The sequence below is a fragment of the Pseudophryne corroboree genome, chromosome 2, assembly GCF_028390025.1.
Source record: "Pseudophryne corroboree isolate aPseCor3 chromosome 2, aPseCor3.hap2, whole genome shotgun sequence".
NCBI lineage: Eukaryota > Metazoa > Chordata > Amphibia > Anura > Myobatrachidae > Pseudophryne > Pseudophryne corroboree.
The window spans coordinates 96,542,258-96,556,597 of record NC_086445.1 but is presented as its reverse complement, the minus strand read 5'-3'; the positions used below and the strand labels follow the sequence as shown (position 1 = coordinate 96,556,597).

The 14,340-nt window shown below is 48.7% G+C and overlaps 1 protein-coding gene across 3 annotated transcripts in view; it reads right to left on the bottom strand.

Moving 5' to 3' along the window:
- Positions 1–14,340, bottom strand: part of DYNC2H1 (dynein cytoplasmic 2 heavy chain 1) — a 1,021,614-nt gene that overhangs the window by 824,838 nt on the left and 182,436 nt on the right. For all 3 annotated transcript variants that reach the window (XM_063951545.1, XM_063951543.1, XM_063951544.1), the window contains exon 21: positions 13,159–13,308. In XM_063951545.1, the coding sequence (XP_063807615.1) occupies positions 13,159–13,308 (150 nt within the window). The remainder of the gene's footprint in view (positions 1–13,158; positions 13,309–14,340) is intronic.

Here is a 14,340-nt window from a genome sequence, read left to right as displayed (position 1 = left end):
CACTTTCCACGTGAGATATTTTAGATCCACGGTTTTAAGTGGCTCAAACCAATGTGATTTTAAGAAACTCAACACCACGTTGAGATCCCAAGGTGCCACTGGAGGCACAAACGGGGGCTGAATATGCAGCACTCCTTTCACAAACGTCTGAACTTCAGGTAGTGAAGCTAGTTCTTTCTGGAAGAAAATCGACAGAGCCGAGATCTGTACCTTAATGGAGCCTAATTTCAGGCCCATAGTCACTCCTGCTTGTAGGAAATGCAGAAATCGACCTAGTTGAAATTCCTCTGTTGGGGCCTTTTTGGCCTCACACCAAGCAACATATTTCCGCCATATGCGGTGATAATGCTTTGCAGTTACATCTTTCCTGGCTTTAATCAGCGTAGGAATGACTTCCTCCGGAATGCCCTTTTCCTTCAGGATCCGGCGTTCAACCGCCATGCCGTCAAACGCAGCCGCGGTAAGTCTTGGAACAGACAGGGCCCCTGCTGCAGCAGGTCCTGTCTGAGCGGCAGAGGCCATGGGTCCTCTGAGATCATCTCTTGAAGTTCCGGGTACCATGCTCGTCTTGGCCAATCCGGAACCACGAGTATTGTTCTTACTCCTCGTTTTCTTATTATTCTCAGTACCCTTGGTATGAGAGGCAGAGGAGGGAACACATAAACTGACTGGTACACCCACGGTGTCACTAGAGCGTCCACAGCTATCGCCTGAGGGTCCCTTGACCTGGCGCAATATCTCTCTAGTTTTTTGTTTAGGCGGGACGCCATCATGTCCACCTGTGGTCGTTCCCATCGATTTACAATCAGCGCGAAGACTTCTCGATGAAGTCCCCACTCTCCCGGGTGGAGGTCGTGCCTGCTGAGAAAGTCTGCTTCCCAGTTGTCCACTCCCGGAATGAACACTGCTGACAGTGCTAGTACGTGATTTTCCGCCCAGCGGAGAATCCTTGTGGCTTCTGCCATTGCTATCCTGCTTCTTGTGCCGCCCTGTCGATTTACATGGGCGACTGCCGTGATGTTGTCTGACTGGATCAGTACCGGCTGGTGTAGAAGCAGGGATTTTGCCTGACTTAGGGCATTGTAAATGGCCCTTAGTTCCAGAATATTTATGTGTAGGGAAGTCTCCTGACTCGACCATAGTCCTTGGAAGTTTCTTCCCTGTGTGACTGCCCCCCAGCCTCGAAGGCTGGCATCCGTGGTCACCAGGACCCAGTCCTGTATGCCGAATCTGCGGCCCTCTAGAAGATGAGCACTCTGCAGCCACCACAGCAGAGACACCCTGGTTCTTGGAGACAGGGTTATTAGGCGATGCATCTGAAGATGCGATCCGGACCATTGGTCCAACAGGTCCCACTGAAAGATTCTGGCATGGAACCTGCCGAAAGGAATTGCTTCGTAAGAAGCCACCATCTTTCCCAGGACCCGCGTGTAGTGATGCACCGATACCTGTTTTGGTTTCAGGAGGTCTCTGACTAGAGATGACAGCTCCTTGGCTTTCTCCTCCGGGAGAAACACTTTTTTCTGGACTGTATCCAGAATCATACCCAGGAACAGTAAAACGTGTTGTCAGAACCAGCTGTGATTTTGGAATATTCAGAATCCAACCGTGCTGGTGTAGCACCTCCTGAGATAGTGCTACTCCCACCAATAACTGCTCCTTGGACCTCGCCTTTATTAGGAGATCGTCCAAGTACGGGATAATTAAAACTCCCTTTCTTCGAAGGAGTATCATCATTTCCGCCATTACCTTGGTAAACACCCTCGGTGCCGTGGAGAGTCCAAACGGCAGCGTCTGGAATTGGTAAACGCAATCCTGTACCACAAATCTGAGGTACTCCTGGTGAGGATAGTAAATGGGGACATGCAGGTAAGCATCCTTGATGTCCAGGGATACCATGTAATCCCCCTCGTCCAGGCTTGCAATAACCGCCCTGAGCGATTCCATCTTGAACTTGAATTTTTTTATGTATGTGTTCAAGGATTTCAAATTTAAAATGGGGCTGTCACGATCCGGGTATCTGGACGCCATTTCTTACCCATCAGATGCCTCCTAAGGCTGGCTCAGCGCTCCAGGACCGGATCCCATCTGTTATCCTAATGTTCACATTCCTGCATCCTCTCCTGTCTCTCTGAGACGCTGTCACAGTAACGCCTTATTACATCTGGCATGGCGTCTCCCGCGGCCTCCGCCGCCGTCCCTGAGCTTCTGCATGCAGAGTGTCAGAGTGGCGATTACGTCAGCCGCGGCCTCCGCTGTGTCCGCGTGGTTGGATGTGCACTTGTCAGCCTGGCGTCTCCTGTCTCCAGTGGCCGGCGCCGCCATTACTGTTTTCATTACCACATGGATTACAAACCAAACTTCCCTCCAAGTGTCTGCATGGGCGCAGCCATCTTGGATTCTGTCAGCTGATCATTTCCTCCAATCTGTTGTCAGTATTTTTAATCTGCATAATTGCCAAGCCAATCCCTTCCTTGCTGCAGGTATAAATACACTGTGCCTGAGCAAGGAAGGCGTCAGTGCTTTGGTTGTCAAACCTAGTTCCTGTTTGTCTCTCTCCTGTGATTGTCTTCCAGGTTCCAGCTCCTGTCTCAAGACTTCCACCATAGAGACCCGCACCAGCATTCCACCTGCGGTGTAGCCTGACTCTCCAATCCATTGTGGATTCATCTGTTTCCAGCTACAACATTACCTGCTTCCAGCTCAGCTTCCAGCAGAGTACAGCTTCTCTTAAAGGGCCGGTGTCCTTTCTACACTTTACCACTCTCCACCGGTATTATTATTTCTCCGCTCTCAAGTTCTACATTTCAGTTCATATTTCATCGCTCCCAAGTTCATTTATTATTTAACTGGTTCCAGCCAGTATCCACTCCGTGCTAACAACAGTCTGGTTCCAGCCAGTATCCACAGCAGCCGTTTTATCTTCAGCAACCCAGCTTTTCCAGGAACACCAGCTGGTACAATCCTGGGTTATCTCCATTGCTACAGTCGGGCCTGGTAAGGACTTTCCATCTAGAAGATTATAAGAACTATCTCACACTACCAGTGCCCTGTGGCTTCTGCCATCCTGTAGTACCCAGGAACTGTATTTATTCTTTGCTGACTTTTATGTTTTCTTTTACTGCTGCTGTGTTGCGGAGTTGTCATAATAAATATCATTGACTTTTATCCAAGCTGTCGTGGTCACGCCTTCGGGCAGTTATTATTCATGTTACTTACATGTCCAGGGGTCTGATACAACCTCCCAGGTTCCGGTACATCTCAGCCCCTACAACTGAGGCTGCCTCCCGTCAGGCTCAGGCCCTCAGTTGTGACAGTAAGCACTGACCTAATGAATCCAGCCGGAGACCAGGATCAAGCGGCCAGGCCGATGCAAGAACTGGCAGCCCGACTAGAACATCAGGAGGCTGCACAGGGCCACATCATCCGCTGTCTCCAGGATTTCTCTACTCGGTTGGATGGGATTCAGACAACTCTCCGTGGATCAGGCGCGTCTGGTGCGTCAACCACAGTGACTCCAGCTATAACCCCACCCACCTTACCCATTTCTGCTCCACGTCTTCATCTTCCAACGCCAGCAAAATTTGACGGATCTCCAAGATTCTGCAGGGGATTTCTCAACCAGTGTGAGATTCAGTTTGAGCTACAACCTGGCAATTTTCCCAGTGACCGTACAAAAATTGCCTACATTATTTCTCTTCTCAGTGGCTCAGCCCTTGATTGGGCATCACCGTTATGGGAGAGGTCCGACACCCTGCTATCTTCCTACACTGCCTTCGTGTCAACATTCAGGCGCATCTTCGACGAGCCAGGCCGGGTAACCTCAGCTTCATCCGAGATTCTCCGTTTACGCCAGGGGTCACGTACTGTAGGACAATATCTGATACAGTTCCAGATCCTGGCATCCGAACTGGCATGGAACGACGAGGCCCTGTATGCTGCATTCTGGCATGGCTTATCTGAGCGTATTAAAGATGAGTTAGCTACCAGAGACTTACCTTCTAAGTTAGATGAGCTAATCTCACTCTGCACGAAAGTTGATTTACGTTTCAGAGAGAGAGCAACTGAGCGTGGAAGATCATCTGCTCCAAAATCTTCTGCTCCTCCTCCTCGTCAACTGTCACCATCTAAAGATGAGCCCATGCAACTTGGCCGTTCCCGTTTAACTCCTGCTGAGCGCCGAAGACGTCTCTCCGAGTCTCTCTGTCTCTATTGTGCAGCTCCGTCTCACACCATTAATGCCTGTCCCAAACGTCCGGGAAACTCCAAATCCTAGCTCGCCAAGGAGAGGGCCGGCTAGGAGTAATGATCTCCTCTCCATCTCCTCAAGATTGTAATCTCCCAGTCTCGCTTCAAGTTGCTCAACGTTATCGGAACGTCATTGCCCTCCTTGATTCCGGAGCAGCTGGGAACTTTATTACCGAAGCCTATGTTAAACGGTGGTCCCTACCCACCGAGAGACTTCCTTCGTCCATTTCTTTAACTGCCGTGGATGGCAGCAAAATTTTTGATGCAGTTATTTCTTTAAGGACTCTACCAGTTCGTCTGAGAGTGGGAGTTCTTCATTCCGAACTTATTTCTTTTTTAGTGATTCCAAGAGCCACACATCCTGTGGTCCTGGGCCTTCCATGGCTCCGTCTTCACAATCCTACAATTGATTGGACGACTACGCAAATCCTGGCATGGGGTTCCTCCTGTGCTGAGACATGTTTGTTTAAAGTATTGCCTGTCTGTTCTTCCTCCCCCAGGTCGTCTGATGTTCCACCTCCTCCATATCAAGATTTCACGGATGTGTTCAGTAAAGCTTCTGCTGATATCCTTCCTCCTCATAGAGAATGGGACTGCCCGATTGATCTCGTTCCAGGGAAGGTTCCACCTCGAGGCCGAACTTATCCGTTGTCTCTGCCTGAGACGCATTCTATGGAGGAATACATTAAAGAGAACCTAGCAAAGGGGTTCATTCGACCTTCTTCTTCCCCAGCCGGCGCAGGCTTCTTTTTTGTAAAAAAGAAAGATGGTGGTCTGCGGCCGTGCATCGACTACAGAGGTTTGAACGACATTACCATCAAGAACCGTTATCCTTTACCCCTGATTACTGAGCTCTTTGACAGAGTTAGCGGAGCTACCATCTTTACAAAGCTGGACTTGAGAGGTGCATACAATCTCATCCGGATCCGTGAGGGTGACGAGTGGAAGACCGCCTTTAACACCCGTGACGGACATTATGAGTACCTCGTCATGCCCTTCGGATTGAGTAATGCTCCAGCTGTCTTCCAGCATTTTGTCAATGAGATCTTCAGAGACATTCTATACCGTCATGTCGTGGTCTATCTAGACGATATCCTCATTTTTGCCAACGATTTAGAGGAACATCGTTTTTGGGTTAAAGAGGTTCTGTCCCGTCTCCGTGTCAATCATCTCTATTGCAAATTAGAGAAATGCGTCTTTGAAGTCAAGTCCATTCCGTTTCTAGGGTACATTGTGTCCGGTTCCGGACTAGAGATGGATCCTGAGAAACTACAAGCAATCCAAAATTGGCCGATACCCTTAACCCTCAAAGGGGTCCAGAGGTTCTTGGGGTTCGCCAACTATTACCGAAAGTTTATACGAGACTTTTCCACCATTGTGGCGCCTATTACTGCTTTCACTAAGAAGGGTGCTAACCCGTCCAAGTGGTCTGAAGAAGCCATGCAAGCATTTCATCTTTTAAAACAAAGGTTCATCTCTGCGCCTGTTCTGAAACAGCCTGACATCGACTCTCCTTTCATCTTAGAGGTGGATGCCTCCTCCGTTGGAGTAGGAGCGGTGTTATCTCAGAGGGCTAAAGATGGCCATTTACACCCTTGCAGTTTCTTCTCCCGGAAGTTCTCCCCAGCTGAGCGCAACTATGCCATTGGCGACCAGGAGTTGCTAGCCATCAAGCTCGCTCTAGAAGAGTGGAGGTATCTGTTGGAGGGAGCTTCTCATTCAATCACCATACTTACAGACCACAAGAACCTTTTATATCTGAAAGGCGCACAATGTCTCAACCCTCGTCAGGCCAGATGGGCACTTTTCTTTTCCAGGTTCGACTTTAAACTCCAGTTCTGTCCGGGCTCTCAGAATCGCAAGGCCGATGCCCTTTCCCGCTCATGGGAGCAAGAAAATGAGTCCGAGTCTTCAGACAAGCATCCTATTATAAATCCGTTGGCATTCTCCACGGTAGGGATGGACTCTACGCCCCCATCAGGGAAAAGTTTTGTGAAACCGATGCTAAGGAAGAAGCTCATGCATTGGGCCCATGCTTCCCGTTTTGCCGGACATACAGGTATCCAAAAAACCCTGGAGTTTATCTCTAGGTCCTATTGGTGGCCAACTCTGAAAAAGGACGTCTTGGAGTTTATTGCATCTTGCCCAAAGTGTGCTCAACATAAGGTATCCCGCCAGTCGCCTGCGGGGCAACTGGTTCCACTATCTGTTCCCCGTCGACCTTGGACCCATTTGTCGATGGATTTTATTACAGATTTACCCATGTGCAACAAGTTCAATACCATCTGGGTGGTAGTTGACCGGTTCACCAAGATGGCACACTTCATTCCTCTCACCGGTCTTCCGTCAGCTTCCAAGTTGGCTCAAGTATTCATACAAGAGATCTTCCGACTCCACGGTCTTCCTGAAGAAATTATCTCAGATCGAGGAGTTCAATTCACAGCCAAATTCTGGCGAAGTTTATGTCAAGTCCTTCAAGTCAAGCTAAAGTTTTCCACGGCTTACCATCCTCAGACCAATGGTCAAACCGAGAGGGTGAATCAGGACTTGGAGGCCTTCCTCCGCATCTATGTGTCCTCCTCTCAAGATGACTGGGTTCAATTACTTCCCTGGGCCGAGTTCTGTCATAACAACCAGTATCATTCTTCATCTGCTTCAACACCATTCTTCACTAACTTTGGATTCCACCCTAAAGTCCCTGAGTTCCAACCGCTTCCAGCAACTTCTGTTCCCGCAGTGGATATCACCTTGCATCAGTTTGCCAATATCTGGAAGAGCGTACGATCAGCTCTGCTCAAGGCATCGTTCAGGTACAAGAAGTTTGCGGATAAGAAGCGTCGAGCAGTTCCCGCTCTCAAGGTGGGTGATCGGGTATGGTTATTCACGAAGAATTTGAGGTTAAGAGTTCCCAGTATGAAGTTTGCACCTCGCTATATCGGTCCTTTCAAGATTGAACAAGTCATCAATCCTGTTGCTTACAGACTTCAGTTGCCTCCCTTCTTAAAAATACCCAGGACATTCCATGTTTCCCTGTTGAAACCGCTGATCTTGAATCGGTTTCATTCCTCACTTCCTCCAACTCCGAAAGTCCAAACTCAACGAGGCGTTGAGAATGAAGTGGCCAAGATCCTGGACTCACGTCACCGTTACGGTCAACTACAGTATCTTATTGACTGGAAGGGTTACGGCCCTGAGGAACGTTCATGGACCAATGCTTCTGATGTCCATGCTCCTGCCTTGGTCCGGAGATTCCATTCCAAGTTTCCTCAAAAGCCAAAGAAGTGTCCTGGGGCCACTCCTAAAGGGGGGGGGTGCTGTCACGATCCGGGTATCTGGACGCCATTTCTTACCCATCAGATGCCTCCTAAGGCTGGCTCAGCGCTCCAGGACCGGATCCCATCTGTTATCCTAATGTTCACATTCCTGCATCCTCTTCTGTCTCTCTGAGACGCTGTCACAGTAACGCCTTATTACATCTGGCATGGCGTCTCCCGCGGCCTCCGCCGCCGTCCCTGAGCTTCTGCATGCAGAGTGTCAGAGTGGCGATTACGTCAGCCGCGGCCTCCGCTGTGTCCGCGTGGTTGGATGTGCACTTGTCAGCCTGGCGTCTCCTGTCTCCAGTGGCCGGCGCCGCCATTACTGTTTTCATTACCACATGGATTACAAACCAAACTTCCCTCCAAGTGTCTGCATGGGCGCAGCCATCTTGGATTCTGTCAGCTGATCATTTCCTCCAATCTGTTGTCAGTATTTTTAATCTGCATAATTGCCAAGCCAATCCCTTCCTAGCTGCAGGTATAAATACACTGTGCCTGAGCAAGGAAGGCGTCAGTGCTTTGGTTGTCAAACCTAGTTCCTGTTTGTCTCTCTCCTGTGATTGTCTTCCAGGTTCCAGCTCCTGTCTCAAGACTTCCACCATAGAGACCCGCACCAGCATTCCACCTGCGGTGTAGCCTGACTCTCCAATCCATTGTGGATTCATCTGTTTCCAGCTACAACATTACCTGCTTCCAGCTCAGCTTCCAGCAGAGTACAGCTTCTCTTAAAGGGCCGGTGTCCTTTCTACACTTTACCACTCTCCACCGGTATTATTATTTCTCCGCTCTCAAGTTCTACATTTCAGTTCATATTTCATCGCTCCCAAGTTCATTTATTATTTAACTGGTTCCAGCCAGTATCCACTCCGTGCTAACAACAGTCTGGTTCCAGCCAGTATCCACAGCAGCCGTTTTATCTTCAGCAACCCAGCTTTTCCTGGAACACCAGCTGGTACAATCCTGGGTTATCTCCATTGCTACAGTCGGGCCTGGTAAGGACTTTCCATCTAGAAGATTATAAGAACTATCTCACACTACCAGTGCCCTGTGGCTTCTGCCATCCTGTAGTACCCAGGAACTGTATTTATTCTTTGCTGACTTTTATGTTTTCTTTTACTGCTGCTGTGTTGCGGAGTTGTCATAATAAATATCATTGACTTTTATCCAAGTTGTCGTGGTCACGCCTTCGGGCAGTTATTATTCATGTTACTTACATGTCCAGGGGTCTGATACAACCTCCCAGGTTCCGGTACATCTCAGCCCCTACAACTGAGGCTGCCTCCCGTCAGCTCAGGCCCTCAGTTGTGACAGGGTCTCACCGAACCGTCCGGTTTCGGTACCACAAACAGTGTGGAATAGTAACCCCGTCCTTGTTGAAGTAGGGGCACCTTGATTATCACCTGCTGGGAATACAGCTTGTGAATTGCCGCTAGCACAGCCTCCCTGTCTGAAGGAGTAATCGGCAAGGCAGATTTTAGGAACCGGTGGGGTGGAGACGCCTCGAATTCCAGTTTGTACCCTTGAGATACTATTTGCAGGATCCAGGGATCCACCTGTGAGCGAGCCCACTGATCGCTGAAATTTTTGAGGCGGCCCCCCACCGTACCTGGCTCCGCCTGTGGAGCCCCACCGTCATGCGGCTGACTTGGAAGAAGCGGGGGAGGACTTTTGCTCCTGGGAACCTGCTGTTTGTTGCAGCCTTTTTCCTCTACCTCTGCCTCTGGACAGAAAGGACCCGCCTTTTCCACGCCTGTTTTTCTGAGTCCGAAAGGACTGTACCTGATAAAACGGCGCCTTTTTAGGCTGTGAGGGAACATGGGGTAAAAATGCTGACTTCCCAGCAGTTGCTGTGGAAACTAGGTCCGAGAGACCATCCCCGAATAACTCCTCACCCTTATAAGGCAAAACTTCCATGTGCCTTTTTGAATCTGCATCCCCTGTCCACTGGCGAGTCCATAAGCCTCTCCTAGCAGAAATGGACAATGCACTTATTTTAGATGCCAGCCGGCAGATCTCCCTCTGTGCATCTCTCATGTATAAGACTGCGTCTTTTATATGCTCTATGGTTAGCAATATAGTGTCCCTGTCTAAGGTATCAATATTTTCTGACAGGGAATCTGACCACGCAGCGGCAGCACTGCACATTCATGCTGACGCAATAGCTGGTCTAAGTATAATGCCTGAGTGTGTATATACAGACTTCAGGATCGCCTCCTGCTTTCTATCAGCAGGTTCCTTGAGGGCGGCCGTATCCGGAGACGGTAGTGCCACCTTTTTAGACAAACGTGTGAGCGCTTTATCCACCCTAGGGGGTGTCTCCCAACGTGACCTATCCTCTGGCGGGAAAGGGAACGCCATTAGTAACTTCTTAGAGATTACCAATCTTTTATCAGGGAAAGCCCACGCTTCTTCACACACTTCATTTAATTCTTCTGATGGGGGAAAAACTACGGGTAGTTTTTTTCTCCCCAAACATAATACCCTTTTTAGTGGTACCTGGGTTTATATCAGAAATTTGTAACACCTCTTTCATTGCTTCAATCATGCAACGAATGGCCTTAGTGGACATTAGACTAGACTCATCGTCGTCGACACTGGTGTCAGTATCCGTGTCGACATCCGCGTCTGCCATCTGAGGTAGCGGGCGTTTTAGAGCCCCCGATGGCCTTTGAGACGCCTGGACAGGCACGAGCTGAGAAGCCGGCTGTCCCGCATTTGGCATGTCGTCAAATTTTTTGTGTAAGGAGTCGACACGTGCACGCAATTCCTTCCATAAGTCCATCCACTCAGGTGTCTGCCCCGCAGGGGGTGACATCCCTTCTATAGGCATCTGCTCCGCCTCCACATCATTATCCTCATCAAACATGTCGACACAGCCGTACCGACACACACACAGGGAATGCTCTAACAGAGGACAGGACCCACAAAAGCCCTTTAGGGAGACAGAGTGAGAGTATGCCAGCACACACCAGAGCGCTATATAATGCAGGGACTAACTGAATTATGTCCCCTATAGCTGCTGTTATATATACTGCGCCCAAATTTAGTGCCCCCCCTCTCTTTTTTTACCCTTTTCTGTAGTGTAGACTGCAGGGGAGAGCCAGGGAGCTTCCTTCCAGCGGAGCTGTGAGGGAGAAATGGCGCCAGTGTGCTGAAGGAGATAGCTTTGCCCCTTTTTCGCAGACTATTCTCCCGCTTTTTTATGGATTCTGGCAGGGGTAATTATCACATATATAGCCTCTGGGGCTATATATTGTAGTATTTTTGCCAGCCAAGGTGTTTTTATTGCTGCTCAGGGCGCCCCCCCCTAGCGCCCTGCACCCTCAGTGACCGGAGTGTGAAGTGTGTATGAGGAGCAATGGCGCACAGCTGCAGTGCTGTGCGCTACCTTGGTGAAGACTGATGTCTTCTGCCGCCGATTTTCCGGACCTCTTCTTGCTTCTGGCTCTGTAAGGGGGACGGCGGCGCGGCTCCGGGACCGAACACCAAGGCCAGTTCCATGCGGTCGATCCCTCTGGAGCTAATGGTGTCCAGTAGCCTAAGAAGCCCAAGCTAGCTGCAAGCAGGTAGGTTCGCTTCTTCTCCCCTTAGTCCCTCGCTGCAGTGAGCCTGTTGCCAGCAGGTCTCACTGTAAAATAAAAAACCTAATTATATACTTTCTTTTTAGAAGCTCAGGAGAGCCCCTAGTGTGCATCCAACCTCGGCCGGGCACAAAATCTAACTGAGGCTTGGAGGAGGGTCATAGTGGGAGGAGCCAGTGCACACCAGGTGACCTAAAGCTTTCTTTAGTTGTGCCCAGTCTCCTGCGGAGCCGCTATTCCCCATGGTCCTTTCGGAGTTCCCAGCATCCACTAGGACGTCAGAGAAAAATCTGCTACCTCTACCAGTGAGCTCCAGTCCCCCCGTGTCGGTCCTAGAGCCTATGAGCAGGGGTGGACTAGGAGTGAATGGCTTGCCATAGGAAGCTCTCTCTGCTAATATCACACCAGGATGGAAGTCTCAGAGAGAGGAAACTCACCCACCAGGGACTGCCAGTCCGTAGTGTGATTAGCAATTACAGCTTCCAGTGGGAGGCCCACACTGCGCTAAATAACCGGCCTTACATTATTTATATGGGCTGCTAAGCAGATGCACATGTGCGAATAGTGATTGGCAGGCACATGCATAATGTATAGGACAAGTCTAGCGCCCGCTGCCAGGACCAAAAATGTGCTGAAAGTCCGGGCTGCCCCCATAAATAAAAATGGTAGGAGCTGACATTGATGCCTATTGGTCCCTTGATATTCCTTAAAAAACATATGGAATTTATGTGCTTTATTAAAGAAAATTTACATTTGTATACTCATTCTCTATGCACTTCATATGGGAAAACCTCTCTCTGTCATAATGAGAATGAATGATTTGGCCATAAAAAATATTGAATATATAGACTTTTTTTTCCCATTTATTTATTTTCACAAAATCACAACCTGGCAAGTTGTGCTCTCGTCTGTCTCCTCTGCTGCTGACTGTATGTTCCGACCACATGTACCGCAGTCTGCCATTTTCTGGCTGCAGGGAAGTCACAGCGCTCACACACATCTGCAGTTTCACTACAGTCCGTGATCACAGATCATCAGATTATTTGGTAGTGCAGACTAGTAGGAGGTCATGCCAAAGCATGTAATGTGTTACTAAGTGTTAGTCTGATGGTATATAAAGTTGCATGTGGAGGAAAGGGTAATGATATATAAGGGGGCTCTGATGGCATACAAAGGTCATGTGGGGCAGATGCCATATAAAGGGGCATGTGGAAGTGTCTAATGGTGTATAAAGTGCATGCGGCTACTCTAATGGCATACAAAGGAGTATATGGAATGGTCTGATGACAAATGAAGGGGCACGTGGAGGGATCTGATGATATATTAAGGGGCATATCCACAAATTTGATGCCAAAAGCTGATTTTTTTCAGTCTCTAATAGACTAGTAAGAAAGTGTCCGGAAATCTGACATACAAAAGGGTTGTAACCCTACTGAGGTTTTGGCCACATTCCCTAGTCAACATAGAAACACAGAATTTGACAGCAGATAAGAACCACTTGTCCCATCTAGTCTGCCCATGTACACGCCGCCTCTCCGGTCACATTTATGCTGCATTCAGATCGCAAATGCCGGATCCTACCCGGTAAGAGAAACGTGTACTTACCGGGTGGGATCCGGCACTTGCGCTCCGTTGCTGGCTTTCCGACCCGGCAATATACCGGGTCGGTTGCCATAGCAGCGGAGGGCGCAGCAGCAGCAGGGGCGGGGGTGGAGGCGGCGACGGGAGATGAGCTCATCTCCTGCGCCGCCTCTGCCTATGCTGTGAATGGGAGCCGTGTCGCATTGGAACGGCTCCCATTCACACTGCGCCTGACCCGGTAATCAACCCGGTAATAACCGGGTTGAATTACCGGGTCAGGCGACCCGATAATTCTGAAAAGGACCTTTCACATCGCACACTGACCCGTTTCGACACGGCAATATGCCGCGTCGATACCGGGTTTTTAGTGCGATGTGAAAGGGGAGTTAGTTTCTGCACAAACATGCAATAAGAGACATGTAATCACTTACTTGCTCTTTGACCATTAGCTGATAACTCTCCATCATTAGTTCAAATTTATCCCACTTCGCTCTGAGATTACTAATTGTATCCAAGCCGCCCCCTGCGACGGAGCGCAGTAATCTGTTTTTATCTTCAGCTTCCTTAAATAAGGGCAGAATCTGGAAAATAAAATAGCAATTCGGACATTTTTAGTATTTAACTTAGTACAACAATAAAATGTACAATTATTTAAAAATAGGAGTTCTTTATGTTAGACAACAGAGCAGCACCATGCCCGAGACATATTTTGTTCAGCAATGTGCCCTCCAGCCATCTGAATCCGGCCCTATATCCATTACAAACACATGGAATGTTTCCATACGTAAAATAAAAATGATAAGAAACACGTAATTGTTAGTTTTATAACCTGAATTATTATGAAGTCTCTTAATACAATTGGATGTACAGTATGTGAGAAACTTATTGGGCGCTGATCAGAGTCATTGGCAGCCTTGGACACTCAAAGGGGGTCCCTTGTAAACCCCTGTATTAAAGTCTGGTAGTTTATGAGAGTGTGACCTTGGATCTCACTCTAAATCGTGGTTGCGTTGGGAACAGAATAAAGCAATGGTGTTCTCCGGATGTATTTTTATTAGTAATACAAGCAATAAAAATGTATGATTGAATTAGCATAAAAGAACAGTGTTAGCTCTATTTACATATGGCATAACACAGATGATAAAACACATAATAAGTGCTTGCCTTGTGCATATAGCCTAACACATGATAAAAGAAACATGAAGTGATAAAACGTACCACTGAGAAAGCAAAGGAGCCGCAGGTGGAAATAACAACAGGGTGCTCCAACTTCACCCTGCTCTGGCTCCCAAACTTAATGATGATGTAGTCCAAACGGGTTGATCCAATGTAGTCCTGGTAAATTGTATGTCCAACGCGTTTCAAGACACTAGGTCTCTTCCTTAGGGCTTGTTGGTCCTTTCTGGTCCCAGAAAGGACTAACAAGCCCTGAGGAAGAGACCTAGGGGGTCATTCCGAGTTGATCGCTAGGTGCCGTTGTTCGCTGCGTAACAATCAGTGAAAAAAACGGCTAATCTGCGCATGCGTATGCACCACAATGTGCACGCGCGTCGTACGGGTACAAAGTCCTTTGTGGTTTTGCATTGGTTCTAGCGATGATTCCAATCGCACAG